This window comes from Panthera leo, chromosome B2 (assembly GCF_018350215.1).
Source record: "Panthera leo isolate Ple1 chromosome B2, P.leo_Ple1_pat1.1, whole genome shotgun sequence".
NCBI lineage: Eukaryota > Metazoa > Chordata > Mammalia > Carnivora > Felidae > Panthera > Panthera leo.
This window is the reverse complement of record NC_056683.1, coordinates 128,253,440-128,270,142: the sequence shown is the minus strand read 5'-3', so window position 1 is coordinate 128,270,142 and position 16,703 is coordinate 128,253,440. Positions and strand designations below refer to the sequence as shown.

The window sequence follows — 16,703 nt, the reverse complement described above, 5'->3', positions numbered from 1 at the left end:
GAACACTGTAGGATTACCGATAGCAGTAACTTGTGCTTGTTTTGAAGCATGAGCTCTGATTCTACTGGGATGACTCTAACACTCAAAGGAAGATAGGGCTATAGCTGGAATGGCCAATACCACATAACCGGTTATCTGCTTCCGGATACATGCAGCCTGAGAGTCCTTCCTGACTTACGTTCTAGTAAACTGATGCTGTGGAACATAGAATCAGACTGTGGCCACCAGGATAACATCCTGGCTCTGCAATCCAAGTTGGTTAGAAAAAGGGCCTTCTCGTTAAAGTTTTAGAAGCGAATCCCGCCTCCAAAATTGCTCTAATGAGTTTAGAATCATTAAAATTGTCCAAGGCCCTAAAGTAATAAAGTTTATAGTTTGTTTTAAAAAAATTTTTTTTAATGATTATTTATTTTTGGGAGACAGAGAGAGTGGGGTAGGGGCAGAGAGAGAGGGAAATAAAGAATCTGAAGCAGGCTCCAGGCTCTGAGCCATCAGCACAGAGCCCAACACGGGGCTCAAACCCACGAAGCACAGGATCGTGACCTGGGCTGAAGTCAGACGCTCAACCAACTGAGCCACCCAGGTGCCCCTATAGTTTGTTTTAAACATGCAAAAAAATGAAAAGTCAAATGGGTAAATTAGAGTAGCCTGATCTCTTCATGCCATTACTAAGGACTGACAGTTTGTCTGTTTCAACAGCATACCGTGCTTAAATTCTGAAGACACTAAGTCTCTAATAATTAAAAAAATAATACTTTGCACCAATGTTTTTATGAATATATTCTAGACATACTTCCTCACAGGAACTCTTTTTTTTTTTAATTTTTTTATCTTTATTTTTGAGAGAGAGAGAGAGAGACAGAGTGTGAGTGGGGGAGGGGCACAGAGAGAGAGGGAGACACAGAATCCAAAGCAGGCTCCAGGCTCTGCGCTGTCAGCACAGAGCCCGACGTGGGGCTCGAACTCACAAACCGTGAGGTCATGACCAGAGCTGAAGTCGGACGCTTAACCGACTGCGCCACCCAGGCGCCCCAGGAACTCTTGATTAAAGATAATTATTCTATCTCAATCAGAAGTCACAGAAAGTAAAAGTCTGAACAACTGGCTTGAAGGCACTATACAAACTGAATCTAAATATGAAACAAACAGAATCAAATTTGAATTCCTTGCCAGAATTCTAGTAGGTAAGAGTATGTTTGTGGTGATTATATATTGAAAACAGGCATGTCCAATCATCAAACGCTTAAATATAAATTGCAGGGCAGTTCAAGTACAGCCAAATTGGCTCTACTCTGGTATCATGTCACAGAAAGGTTGTGAGAGGTATACTGTTTCCTGAGAGCCTTATTTTGTAACACACGTAAGCAATGCCAACATGAGAAGTAGTCCTCTCTCACGGGCTGACACTCTCAAATTTTACCCCCCTCACCTGCTGACCCCCTTCCTTACCTCCCCAAACTGTTCTTAATGCAAAGGTACTTCTGAGAACTGTTCATAGTTTCCATGGCCCTGGTAGGGTCTCCATCAGTATTTCAACTCATCACCGCTCCTTGGCAACACACAAGTGGGCCAGCTCTTAGTGCGATCTGATTAAGGAATGCGATAAGGTAGTGATCCAAGAGGAATTTTATTCACGCAGCCCCTAAAAGAATTCCGAAAATCTATGCACATATTTTTAAATAACATCTAAACATTTTTAACGTAAGTTTAAACACTTGAAAAAGGAACATGATTTTGAATGCTCTGATACATATTTATCAGAACCTCAGGGCTGCAGATTTCACTCATTCAATCTACAGAAAATGTCTGCTCTATAACATAATTGGCATAGCCAATCCTCATTGACAAGCCAATCAACCCAATAAAACTTTCTGTCCAAACAAGTCTGACTTCGTTTTTCAATCAAATGTGAAGAGAGTCTTGGTGACAATCCATATTCAGAATGCTAAAAGGAACCAGCACAGAGCCTTGTCGTGTGCTCATCTCTTGCATGAATGAGGAGGAAGAAAGAAGAACTAGCAGACATTATCCATGCTCAGAGGCAGATCAGTTTCAAGAAAAAGATGGAAGTTGAGGATCTGAAAACTGAAACCGTTGAAACACTCTATGCCCTGAGAAGTCTTGTTGCCCAAGGGCATGTGCATAGTTTGGAAACTGCTGCGAAAAGATACTTAAATTCTTTTTGGAAAGTGAAACAAATTTAAAACGGTATTTCTAAACAAAAAGCCCTCCACTGCATTTCTTTGAGGGATCCTAAGCCTTGGAAATATCTTAGAACACGTATCACATTCTCTTCATCAAAACGGAGGGTCAACAATAAAAGATTATAATCTTGCTTGTGCAGCCAATCTCATATATAATCTTGGATGGGCAGTTCTGGCATCCTAGGAATTGCTTCTACATTTTCTCTAGTCTTTGGAACTCCTTGATTTGTTCTAACCCTCTACCCATATTTGGTCATTGTTTAGTGTAACCACACAGCCTAAATTAGTCACCTTTCACCCCTAAACTCCTAGATTTCACCCCGTGTCATTATTGGGCCTTATGCTCATGTTCTGATGCTCTGGCCTTTTCAGTGCCAGAAGTGGATAAGCTTTATTTCAAAAAAATAAAAACAACCAAAAAAAAAAACCAAAAACAAAACAACCCAAAACCAAGTGCAGCTGCCAAGGTTATGCTGTTGTGTCATCAGAACTGTTTATGCAAACCACTGCAGACTTTAGGGGGAAAGATAAGGAGTGTAAAGTCTTACTGGTAATGTATTTTGAAAGCCTCTCTCCTAATGTTTCTGGGAGAAAGGTTAGAAGTAAATTACTGACAATGGGTAAGAAAACAGATGCGAAGAAGACAACTTTATTAGGCGCTTTCTCTTCTTTATGAGGATTTTGGTTCTCTCTGAGGAAGCTCCAAGTAATTCAACAATACCCAGGTTTCCTTCTGTTGCTGCAACTTGATCCCACGGTGGGTGCTCTGGGAAGCACGCTGAGGGCGAATGGGTCTGAGGCCACTCATGACCAAGGTCGTCTGATCCATTTGTTGAGACTCTTTCCGTGTCACCTCTTAGAAGCTGGTCTGGGTTCCCCTCCAAACAGCCCCACCACCTGGCTGTGCCCACCTCCATTCGTGCCCCAGCTACCAGGTAACGGGTGGTTCAGAGGTGCTGCTGCGGGGGGCAGCCAGGCCTTTAGACGCAATCACTGGGGGAGAGGCGAGGACACGGGTGGAGGCTGGAGGCGCGCGCAGGTGCCGGCGCACCCACGCACGCACACACACACGGACTCGGGGTGCAGGGCGGACGGGGGAGGGGAGCGGAAGGCCTTACCAGATCAATGAACGTCAGGAATTTCCAGCTCCCGCCGTAGGTCTGATGCGAGGGCATTTCGATGGCCTTGTAGTTGCACAGGATAGAACAGTAGGACAGCAGGATCGCCACCCGCAGCACCTGGCACGGGACAAGCGCCATGTTCGCAAAAGGCCTGGCAGGCTGGGCGGCGACGAGGAAGGGCGGGAGCGCAGGGCGCGCGGGGGCGGGTGCCGGGGGAACCCTGGAGCGGCCGGCCGCGGGGCGGGGCGGGGCGGGGCGGAGCGGGGCGGGGTCTGCGGCGGGCGCGCCCCGCGGGACCGGCGACCGCTAGCGCCCGGCGACCTGCGCGGGCGGGGCGGCGTCGGCGGACACTAGCTGCTGCCGCGGCCGGGCGGCGTGGCGTCAGCTCCTTCGTCATCTCCGTCATTCTGCTCCCGCGTTCGAGGGGCCCCGGGAGACCCGGCCCGGGCGCCCCCTAGGCGTCCCACGGGTGGGTGGGCGGCCTCCGAGTGCGACCAGGGCTCGGGAAGCGCGCGCCGCTCTCCGGGGCCGCGGCGGGTGGCCTCTGCCGGCCGGAGAGGGAGCGTGGTCCGCAGAGAGCGGGCGGGCGGGCGGGAAACCTGCCCTGACGGAGGGGACCCCAGTGTGGACAGACGTCGCCGCCGCGGGGACTGCGCCGGAGGGGGTTCTTGCTGGCCAAGGCGGGTGCTCAGCGCGGAGGGACAGGTGGAGGCCCGGCCGTGGGGTGTGAGCCCGCGCGCCGGTGGCTCCCGAGTGACTTAGTTTTGAACCCAACTGGATTTTTAGTGATAGACCACTGTTAATCGCTGTGAGATTCCCTTATGAATTCTGTTCCAGCGGATGGCCTGCCCCGTGCTTTTTCCCAGGAGGTTTATAAATAGCGTGTCAATGTATGATACAACAGGACCGACTATGAACTTTGGACGAGAGGTTTATAAATAAAAAATAAAAAATTATAAAAATTTATAAATTTTATAAATTAAAATTGTAGAGAAAGCGGTGTCAGATATGGTTTCTGGTTCGAGATTGCTTTCAGCTTCAAAACAAATCGGTCGGAGTTGGGAAGCAAACCCCGGGTGTGTAATTCAATACTAATCTTTTGAGGGTTAAACTGGTATTGCCCTTTTACTTATTTTTTCCTACCGTACAATAGCAAGGCTTAATGGAAGGAAAATAACTATAAACTGGATTCCCTCTGCCTTCCAGTAAATGTTGTCACAGTGAAGTTGCTCAGTCTGTGGGCAGCATTCCTTTTTTTTTTTTTTTTTTTAAATCGTGATCACATTTCAGCCAACCAGATGCAGGGTCAGATTATGAAAAGACAACATAGGTATTTCCTGTGGGTCCATTTAAAACAGGTGTCCTCTCCAAATAGTCTCTGAGTCACAGAACATGGAATTGGGGGGCAGGGAAAGAAGAGTGTTAGAGATAAAGTAGCAACTCATGAATGTTTTCCTGAATTTTTCCAATCAAACTCTAAACCGAAATAGAGAAACCTGGTAGATTTTTTTTTAATTGTCCTTATGATTATGCTAACAAGAAACTGATGTCACACAAATCAAGGTAATTCCAGGAAGATTCTACCAGCATAAAACTGTTCATTAAGGACAATTTGTAGTTTTATGTCTATGTAAAAGTTGGGTCTATTTCGTTTTAGTTGTCACGTTCATAAGATGGAAAAATTAAAAAGTGGATCCACTGAAGATCTTACTAAGTCCTTTGTAAAGTTTTACAAGTTAATATGATATTCCAAAAGCTTGATATACCCTTCCTGCTGTGCATTTTAGAAAACTATGAATAAGATTCTCATCCCCATCATTACAAAATATAACATTTTCATAAAGCCATTTAAGATTTAATTCTATGGTCAGTTTCTTTTTCAGTAAGTAATGATAACACTTAAATGTTTTGAACCTATTCTAATGGGTTTGCTTTTGCTATTTTGGATTTACTAATCATCATTAAATAGTTTTTCATTTTTTTTAATGAAACATCTGCGTAAACACTCAAATATTTTATGAGAGTGTCAGTGCACAAGTTTTGGAACTTCTTATTAACTATTAGCATATTCAGGTTGTTATTTTAACTTTTTTATACCGTATTTAATAATCTTAGTTATGTTTTAAAGGTATCCTTTGTGGGGCGCCTGGGCGGCTCAATTGGTTAAGCGTCCGACTTCTGCCCAGGTCATGATCTCACGGTCCTTGAGTTTGACCTGTCTGTGCTGACAGCTCAGAGCCTGGAACCTGCTTCAGATTCTGTGTCTCCCTCTCTCTCTGCCCCTCCCCTGCTTGCACTCTGTCTCTCTGTCTCCCAAGAAATAAATAAATACAAAAAAAAAAAAAAGGTATTCTTTGTGAGGAAAATTTACTTTACACACAGATTGTGTTTTTACAGTGTAAATAATACAACGGGGTATTGCTCTTAAAAGTTCACTCAATAAAGGAAATCCCTTCTTATGAACTGTAATACCATTATTCATCGATAAGTTTTAAATGGTGATTCTGTGTTTGAATTAGAGAATACTGTTTTTCATTGTATAGAAGAAATTCCTGCATGTCACTTGTTTAGCCTTTTAATTTTACCACACAATTAGTAGTGATGAAGGAGAATAGCTTTATCCAGTTGAGTTGCAAAAAACATGTTTCCCAAGGGAACATTTCAAGACCCTGTGTTAATTTCTAGTTACCTTAGTGGTGTTCCTTGATTATTGTAATGGACTTTTAGTCTATACTGTATGGGCTGGAGATACTCTTCCTTAAGAACTTGTAAAAACTGGTACAGACTCTTCATTCTTTTTTAAAATTTTTTTGGAAGGAGAGGGGTTTGACATATTGGTGATGATAATCCTTGCTAGTCTTGGAAATGACAGGGACCCCTGCCCTGTGTCTCCATTACATTGTATTCCAAGTAGCCAACTTCACGTAGCTGTGAGTCTTTGCTTAAAACTTCAGGAGGAAGGATTGTATACATGCATATCCTTGTAATAGTCAATGTTTATGCATTTCCTTTGGTTCCGTGTTTGCATTAGATAAGCATTTCCCAACAATATCAGTATACTTGAGAAAATCCTTTTTCCCCTTTCATATTTGTCTGCACCCAAGGGTAGAAGTTGGGATGTGTTTCTTGGGCATGGGGATAAAAAACCTCCTTGGCTTTGTAGAAGAGACACCTTTGGGTTGCTTATTTTTTCCTCATTATAAGAGTAGCATAGGTATGATATTGAAAGAGGAAAATTAAAAAATAAATTACCCCTCCTCTCATCAACCAGAGAAAACACTGCAAACATTTCAGCACATAGCTGCCAATCGTTCTGCAATACATCCTTAGCTACTTGTGACATACTATGTAACAATTTGCATTGCACAGACTTTTATTTCATACGAATATTCTCTTACTATTTAAAACTCCTTGTAAAATCATGTTTAATAAGCTCGCATAGCATAACATAATAGGAACATATCAAATTTTTTAAAACTTTTGTCTGGTTTTGGATATTTACGTTGTTTCCAGTTTTTTGGGTTTTTTTGTCACTATAAATACAGTGTAACATCTGCATTTTGAATTGAGAAAGTCACTTTTTAATGATTATTTACAGCTCAAAACCACTTAAGAAACCACCCTTTTCTAATCTAATGTGTATGTTTCTTTATGCATGTTCATATGAACTGAGGTGCAAAGGAGCGTTCTTTTGCCCTAGAGGGCAGTTGGGAAAGATTAAGATCTAAGTAAAAGGAGTAAGTAAAAAATCACTCTTTTTCCAACAATTGATGCTCACTGTAGATTTTTAAAATTACCTTAGATATGAAATCCAGTGCCAATGCGTTTCGTTGGTCAGATGTTTTTGCCTTTAACCAGGAAAAGTTGTTACTTACACATTAAATGAGCAGCAGCTATTAGCGGCTGTGCTGACATTGCTGGTTGCCTCGGTTTCCAAAGATTTAAAAATGGGCTGTGTTTGCTACGGAGAACCCTACTACATTATGAGATTGAGAAACTCCAAGGATGGTGTCATTCTATTATTTTCCAAAATCATGGAAAGCTTTAGAAAAAGTAGTGTTGAGGTGACACACAAGTCACCAGCTAGATCACATACAGATCTGAAGCATCCCCCTTGCTCCCTGAAGTCTGTTCGTGCATTTGTCAGTGATGTTCATCCTGCTCGGAACGTGTCTTTGGGTGCATATATCCAGATCCAGCACACCCAGCAGGACTTGGCATGAATCCACTTTGTCCCTCCTCAGGACACAGGATGCGGTCTTCCTGCTGTAAACCATTCACATGGATGACGTACTGGTGATTCAAACTCTCCATGTACTAATTGTACCCAGTATTTCCTTCTCAAAACCTACCCCGTCTGCAGTGTTCTTATTCTCTGGACACAGCACCAGCACGCGATATCAGAAATGTCAGGATATGCCAGTCTCTTAATGGTGCTAACATATCTCTGGGGGGATGGCAAGTTGAAGGTAACTCACCACAATTCTCAGGGAGGGGACTGTGTGTTGTGAGAAGAGACATTTTCAGAAAACAACTTTGGTAGAGAGGGGAACAGGTGAGAGACACTTACGGCATTCTAGGATAACAGTGAATTATTGCTAAATTTCTTCTCCCCAGTGGGTGTCAGGGTAATTGCATAGCTTTTGGGTTGCTGAATGAACTATATGTAAGAGTTTGGGACTAGAACTCGATTGCTCTGGGTTGTAGAGGTGAGAGGGGCTTTCTTCCTCATAACCTTCAGCCTCTAGTCTAAATAAATGTTAACCAGATATTTAAAAATATCTCAGATGTCTTAAACTCAAATCTTTCAGAGTCCAGGAATGTACCATAATTAAGTAAAGCTGATTGTGAAGTCATATTTGTAATTTTGTCTATCTAAAAACTAGAGTAAATGCCTGTCTAAATGCATCGCAATTCAAAATCTTAAAAATTGTGTCAGCCGAGGGGCGCCTGGGTGGCTCAGTCAGTTAAGCGTCCAACTCTGGATTTCAGGTCAGGTCATGACCTCACCGTTTGTGAGCTTGAGCCCCGTGTCTGGCTCTGCACTGACAGCGTAGAGCCTGCCTGGGATCCTCTCTCTCTCCCTCTCTCTCTGACCCTCCCCTGCCCACTCTGTCCTTCAAAATAAAATTAAAAAATTGTGTCAGCCAAAACACACACACACACACACACACACACACACACACACACACACACCTGTGTGCTGAAGTCAGCTATAGGTAGGGACTTTTGAATTATCATTTTGAAGGAGTACCATGTTATTTAACATTTTACCCAGGGTGTCCAAAAACAAACAAACATACAAACAAAACCTCTGTCGATCATTCCTCCTCAACATCTAAGAAAGTTAAAAGACTACTTTGGCTGCACTTGACAACTCTATTCCTTGAAGCCAGATGGAGGAAACATGAAGATAGGTGAAAAGAACGCACGGACCCTGTCCCTTAAGGAAGGCTTGTAGAAGCTGCCACACAATTCTACCTTCACCTCGTCAGCCTTCCCTCTTCCACATGGCCACAGCTAGGAGAAGCAGCCTGCATTCTGGGGGGCCAGTTCCCAGCCCCGAATCAGGGCTCCATTTGTGCAGAAGAGGGATGTGATAGGTTGAGTTGTGTCCCCCAAAAAGACACGTTGAAGTCCAAATCCCCCGAACCTCAGGAAACTGTCTCATTTGGAGATCGGATCATCGCAGATGTAATCAGTCAAGATGATGTCATACTGGCATAAGGTAGATCCTTAAGCCATTACAACCAGTGTCCTTGTAATACGACAGAGTTACACAGTAAGAATGCCGTGTGAAGATGGAGGCAGAGATTAGAGTCACGACAAGCCAAGACATACCAAGGATCGCAAATTGTCCCCAGAAGCTAGACAAGGCTTGGAACAGGTTCTCCCTCACAGGCCTTAGAAGAAACCAACCTGGCTGGCAGCTCGATTTCTAGCCTCCAGAAATATGGGACGACACATTTCTGCCGTGTAAGCCATCCAGTGTGGCACAGCTCCTGGCATTGCTAGGAGTCGAATACAGGGAAGCAACCAGATATTGGGAGACCACTAAGTTTCTACCACAACATCCAACCAAAAGTGAAATTGCGGTCATGTTTGTTTTTCTGCAACATTTGTCAAATCTGAGCCCTGAGCCTTCATTTCTATTTCTATTGCCGTTCCCTTAGTGGATAAACTCTGTAACTTTTGCCTCTATCCTTGCATCTCCACACCACCCTTATCGCTGCCACTAGAATTATCTCCCTGAAACCATAAGTCAGATTATATCACTCCTTTCATCAAAAATCGTGATTTCCCCATAGCCTATAGGAGATCTACTTTCTTATAATGGTGTTCAACGTCTTTCATGGTTTATCTGGCCTTAACTCAGTGTTACAATTTATATTACTGTACCTTTTAAAATATGATATATTTGGGGAGCCTGGGTGGCTCAGTCAGTTAAGCGTCCGACTTCAGCTCAGGTCATGATCTCACAGTCCCTGAGTTTGAGCCCCGCGTCGGGCTCTGGGCTGATGGCTCAGAGCCTGGAGTCTGCTTCGGATTCTGTGTCTCCCTCTCTCTCTGCCCCTCTCCTACGCGTGCTCTGTCTCTCAAAAATAAAAAAAGCTTAAAAAAAATTTAAATATGATGTATTCTATTATCATAAGAAGACTTATTTTCCCCTAAAACTCAACATTTATTTTTACTCTTCTATGCCCCTCGGGTACCAATGATTCATATCACTTTCTCCGTCTGTCAAAATTCTAGTCGTGTCTCAAGGCCCAGCTCTGACAGAAATTTTCTAATGCACGGACTTGCAAATACTTGCCAACTGGGAAGCTCTTTAATTATACTAAATGGCAACCGTAGCATCTTTTGATGGGGCAGCCCAGGAGCATTGCTGGGACAACTACCGTCACCCTCCTGGCAAGGGATTGCCCTGAGATGCCCTTCACACTGAAGTAGACAATTCACTGGGGATGCAGTTGTCAGAGAACATTCTCTCTTTTGTAAGATGGAAAGCAGATTTCTCAATAATTTGAGATTACGTGAGGCAGCTAATTAAACTATCCCCTTGGGTCCCAGACTCTTTGTCCATAAAAGGCAAGACTTTGGGGGAACGGGTAGCCTCTGCAGTCAAGCAATACTACAGAAATGTGGAATGCATGGATGGTGGGATGGGTTGCTACTTCTTACCATATAAAGCAACTTTTCCCCAGAATTAAGGGCAGCTAAAATGTCTGCATTTATTGGCCCTTTGTGTTAGTTATCCTCAGAGCTAGTTAAAAGTCCATTTTAGAAACGAGTATGATAAACATCCAGTGCAAAAGAGGAGTTTGACAAAATTAAACCAAACACCATCATTTTGTTTTCAGAAAACTTGTGATTTGCCACGGGAGATGGTAGCATCAAGCCATCCTGCCAAGTGCCAGAAGCCAATTAAATTATGTGTGAAGCTGGCCAACCGAGAGCCGAGAGAACTCAAGAGAACTCTCACTTCCCTTGTCCTAAGGGAAACCCTTGGTAGCCAAGCAGGCCAGCTGGAGCCAAGGCCGGCTCTGACACCTCGCCCCCACAGGAGCACAGCATCCATTTTCCATTCCTCTCAAAAATTCCGGTGTCAGAATTAGCAGGTGAATCGTTCACATCACTGACCGCTGGACTCTGCCCACAGGAGAATATAGCGGACCCATAAAGACGTTTGGAAGGTTACCTGTGAGTACAATGATCTGATTAGTCCAAGCCATGATTTTAAGTAAAATTGGAAACGGCTGGAAGGACTTCTAAGAAATATTTCGCCAGCACAGCCTTTCCCTAGTCCTATTTTTCCTGTTTCACCAAGTATACGATGATTAGAGCTTTAGTAGTCATCTTGTCTGTATGAGGAAAATAACCAGAGATATTGGCCGTGACGTTCATAACCTGTTGAACCAATGCCAGCAGCATGCTCCTTTCAGACTTCCTGTGATGTGAGAAAAATAACCCCCTATTTGTTTAAAGCAATGTAGGAGGGTGATACGTTACATGCAGCCAAATCATGGCACAGAGAGGTAATTGGGTTTATTTCTTGGCATGCCTTAAAACGTGCTGAATCACAGGAGAGTAGGCTAGTCCTAAGACCAGCGTTCAAATTTATATATTTTTAATTTAATAAACACTCATATAACACTTACTGTGGGCCAGGCTCTGATCCTAGCACTTTATAAATATTAACTCATTCCATCCTCATGAAGGATAGTCACTATTATCTGCATTGTACCTAAGAGCTTATGGAGACGTAGAGAAAATTAGACAAACTTCCCAAGATCACACAGCCTGTAAATGGCAGAGCTGGGATATAAAACCAGGTTTTTGGGTTCTTAATCATTGCATCATGCTGTCTGATGAGGCCAGTCCGTGCATATCCCATCCCAGGTTCTAATTCCCTTTCTGCTACTGATGAGCCATATGATTTGGGTTGTGTTTTCTCATATTTTACAGTTCTGACACCCCCCTCACAAGCAGCTGCCTGCTGAACCCACATTGATACTGACAGAAACATATCAGTCAGACACAACATCTGTATTTCAGCATCGTGTAGCCATCATTGTCTGATTCATAAGGATGAGAAAATATGAGATAAGAGTTCCACAAGCCCACACATCACTTTATAATAACTTTCATGAAACTTCCATTATTGACAATCTTTTTTTTTTTTTTTTTTAATCATTTGACCATGTCATTTAATTTCACAGCACCGGAGGCATCTGAAGTTCTTTTAAGAACTTGAACTCTATCTTCTTTAAATGAATGCTTTGTCAATACCTACCTATGCTCCATTTCTTTGCTATTCCTTTCACATAAACTACATGTGATTACCAGATTCATCCAATAATTATATTCAGTGTAATTTATTTTCCAGAATTGTGTAATGATGTTCAAGTTTTGCTTAAATTGATGAATTATTTTCTTTCAAAATACTCTTCTCTTCAACCTTAATATTTATTGGAGGCCAGACATCTTTATGTTGATAGCCACAGAATGATAGACTCTTCTATTTGGAGGAAAACTTTAACATCAACTAATCCAGGTCCTTTATTTTATTTTTTTTTAATTTTTATTTTTTAAAATTTTTTTTTAACGTTTATTTATTTTTGAGACAGAGAGAGACAGAGCATGAACGGGGGCGGGGCAGAGAGAGAGGAAGACACAGAATCGGAAGCAGGCTCCAGGCTCTGAGCCATCAGCCCAGAGCCTGACGCGGGGCTCGAACTCACGGACCGCGAGATCGTGACCTGAGCTGAAGTCGGACGCTTAACCGACTGAGCCACCCAGGCGCCCCGGTCCTTTATTTTAGAGATGATGAAACAGGCTCAGAAAGTTAAGTGACTTGCCTAAAGTTAATTACTGGCAGAACTGGATCTAAAACTTTTCTTAGAGCATTTTTTTTATTTTGTAAAAATTAATAGATGTTATTTTTTAAAACAGTTTTAGGTGTATAGAAAAATTGAACAGAAAGTACAGAGAGTCCGTGAACACTTCCGTTCACCCTGCCACACATAGTTTCCCCTATTGTTAATATCTTGCATTAGCATGGACATTTGTTAAAATTAATCATTATTACTGATTAAAGTTTATAGTTAGGTTAGGAAAAATACAGACTAGTATCTCTTACTAATACAGATATAAAAATCTTCAACAAAATATTAGCAAATCAAATTTGATAATATATAAAAAATTATACAACATGACCATGTGGGATTTGTGCTAAGTATGTAAGTTTTGTTCAGCATTCAAAACTCAATTAATGTAATCCATCATATTGATAGGCTAAAGGACATAAATCATATCGTCATGTCAACAGATGCAAGAAAAAGCATTTGACAAAATCTAATACCCATTCATGCTAAAGAATCTTAGGAAACTAGGAATATAGGGGAATTTCCTCCATATAGTAAAGAACATTAAAAAAAACCAAACTTCAGTTAGCATTATATGTAATGGCAAGAAACTAGATGCTTTCTCCTTCAGATTGAGACCAAGACAAGGATGTTCTCTCTCTTCAATCCTATTCAACATTGTAGTAAAAGTCCTTGCTAACGCAATAAGACAAGAAAAGGAAATAAAAGTACATAGACCAGGAAAGAAGAAATGAAGCTGTCTTTGTTCACAGGTGATATGAATTGTTTATGTAGAAAATCCCAAGGAATGAATTAAAAAATTCCTGGAACTAATGAACGATTATAAAAAATTTTCAGAATGCAAGGTTAGTATGCAAAAGCTTATTATTTTTCTGTACAACAGCAATGAAGGTTGGAGTTTGAAAGTCAAAAAGAAATATCATTTACATTAGTACCAAAAATGAAATACTTAGGTATAAAACTAACAAAATATGTGCAAGATCTATATGAGAAAAATTGCAAAATTCTGATGAAAGAAATAAAAAAAATCTAAATAAATGGGTATTCCATGCTTATGTGTAGGAAGACTCAATATTGTTAAGATGTAAATTCTTCCCTATGTTATATGTCTATTCAATGCAATCCCAGTCAAATATCAGCAAGTTATTTTGGAAAGCTAATTTAAAGTGTTTATGGAAAGGCCAAAGGCCCAGAATAACCAACATAAACCAAACAAATTTGGAGGACTGATACCACCTGACTTCAAGACTTACTATGAAGCTATAGTCATCAGTGTGGTATTGGAGGAAGAATAGACATGTAGGGGCGCCTGGAGGGCTCAGTCGGTTAAGCGTCCGACTTCGGCTCAGGTCATGATCTCACAGTCTGTGGGTTCAAACCCCGCATCAGGCTGTGTGCTGACAGCTCAGAGCCTGGAGCCTGCTTCCAATTCTGTGTCTCCCTCTCTCTCTGCCCCTCCCCTGCTCATGCTCTGTCTCTCTCTGTTGCAAAAATAAATAAAAACATTAAAAAAAAAAAAAGAATAGACATGTAAAGCAATGGAGCAAAATAAACCTAAACAAATACAGTCAACTGGGGGTGACTGCATGGCTGTCAGTTAATTGGTTGATTCTTAAATTAGGCTCAGGTCATGATTTCAAGGTTCTTGAGTTAAGCCCTGCATTGGGGAAACTGCTTGCGATTCTCTCTCTCCCTTTCTCTCTGCCCCTCTCCTGCTCATTCTATTTCCCTCTCAAAATAAATAAATAAGCTTAAACACACACACACACACACACACACACACACACACACACACACAATAACAGGGATGCCTGGGTGGCTCAGTAGGTTGGGGATCTGACTTGGGTGTGGGTCATCATTTTACTGCTTGTGGATTTGAGCCCTGCATCAGGCTCTGTGCTGACAGCTTGGAGCTTGGAGCCTGCTTCGGATTCTGTCTCTGTCTCTCTGCCCCTCCCTGCTCGTGCACTGTCTCTCTCTCTCTCTCTCTCTCTCCCAAATATAAAATAAAACATAAAAAAATTAAAAAATAAACAAAATAACAAATACAGTCAACTGGTCTTGACAAAGGAGTAAAGGCAATTCAATTCAATGGAGAAAGGATAGTCTTTTCAACAACTGATGCTGGAAATCCTTGATGTCCATGTGGGGGGAAAAAAAATAAATGAACCTAGGCACAGATCTTACACCTTTCACAAAAATTAACTCAAAATAGAACATCTACCTAAATGTAAAATGCAAGACTATAAAACTTATCACTAGATACAAATAAAGTTTATCACAAAATATAAAGCATACTTAATGTTATAGTTTTTCCTACTGTCCCAAATCCTTAGAAGTTCCCTAAAAATATAAAATTAATGAGTAAATCTAGAACCTTCCTGGAAGATTTAAAAAGGGGCCTCAGTGGATCAGAAGCTATATCGAATAACTGAAAGGTGGAAAACAAAGTCAATTGAATAAGAAATATATGGTCAAAATGCATACAGAAAAGAGTTCTTCATGTCCTGTGTATGTAGATGCAGTAGTTAGAAAAGCAACAAAAGTAATGGACTGGGTGATTAGTTGGGGTAACTCAGCAAGAGCAACCAGGTGAGTCAACCCCTCTGTATGCCCCCGGTACCCCCAGAGCAGGCAGCAGCCTACAGCTGGGAGCAGCGCCCGGCTGCATGGGCCAGTGTGCTTTAGATATGGAAACCCCATTCTCAGGTACTCTGAGTATTCTGAGTACTCAGAAGAAGATGTTTATCCTTAAATGCCTGTATTAGGAAAGAAAGATTTAAAATAAACTTTCAACCTAGTAATAAAGAAAAAAAAGAAAAAGGAAAAAACAAATAGTATTGTTTGAAAAGTTTAAAAAGACTGGTAACAGTACCTACAGTCTGGCAAAATATGCTAGTATTTATTTTAAACTTTGGGTTTCCATATGCATAAGTGCGCCTGGCCTCACTTTGCATTTTCAATCCTGTGATTGTTCAAATTTAATATTAAGATTATAAAGTGAGTTGGATAGTTTTCTAACTTTTTTTTATATATTTGGTCTAAAATAAAAATTATCTATTTCTTGATGGCTTGTTAAAAACTTGCAAAACTGGGAATAGAACCTCTTGTGCAATGGGTGATCAAAGATTATTGTGACTAGACGTTCAATTTTTTAAATAATTGTTCATATTGTGTATTCCCATTTGGGTCAATTTCATGAATTACATTTCAAATACAGTTGCTCACTTAATTTCTCAAAATCATTACCATAAAGTTATTGATATATTAGCTTATGATTTATTAATTGTCTACCAAATCTGTGCTTATATATTATTTCTAATATTATGTCATTATGACTTCCTTTTTCTTCTTGATCAGCCCTACTGGAAGTTTATCTTACTTACTGATATTTTCAAAATCTAATAGTTTTTATCTATTTTTTGTATATTTACATTTATCATTTTCTTAGTTCTGCAACCTTACGTGTATTGTTTTCTTTTATAACTGTTCGAGTTGAGCATTTGCATTTACCTAATTCATTTCCAATAGTTTGTATTTTTAAATAAAATTTGCTTTGCTTTTAGCTATATCCTACATGATTTGGTATGTAGATTTCTAATTTCCATGCATGGTGGGCAGATGCCATGATTTCTGTAATGATGATTCTTATGATTTGATGCCATTTCTTTGGTGACATATGAAGTTTGGTAAATGTTCAATATATGGTTGAGAAGAATGTTTTATTCATCTAAGAGAAGGATTCTATACAAATAAATTGGATAATGCTTATTAATTGCTTTTTCCAACGTTCACATAAACCTTGAAAAAAATCAAATGCGTGTCTCTGTTTGTAAATGTGAGTAGTTCTATTTATTCTGTTACTTATACACATTGCCGCATGTATGTGATAAAAATGAATCAAGTTTTCCATTTGATTTTGTTTCCTGATAGTCCTCTTTATTTTTTGACCATTTTCAAATATGTATGTTTTATTTTTAATGTCTGAGTGT

General features: G+C 40.9%; 1 protein-coding gene across 6 annotated transcripts in view; it reads right to left on the bottom strand.

Annotated features, from left to right (window-relative positions):
• AIG1 (androgen induced 1) overlaps positions 1-3,532 on the bottom strand; it is a 241,373-nt gene extending 237,841 nt beyond the window's left edge. For 5 of the 6 annotated variants that reach the window (XM_042939972.1, XM_042939977.1, XM_042939975.1 and 2 more), the window contains exon 1: positions 3,323-3,532. In XM_042939972.1, the coding sequence (XP_042795906.1) occupies positions 3,323-3,463 (141 nt within the window). In that variant the 5' untranslated portion in view covers positions 3,464-3,532. Of the gene's footprint in view, positions 1-2,837; positions 3,198-3,322 lie in introns of those variants that run through there. The other variant, XM_042939976.1, reaches the window with a different exon arrangement.
• Positions 3,533-16,703: the final 13,171 nt, after the last annotated feature.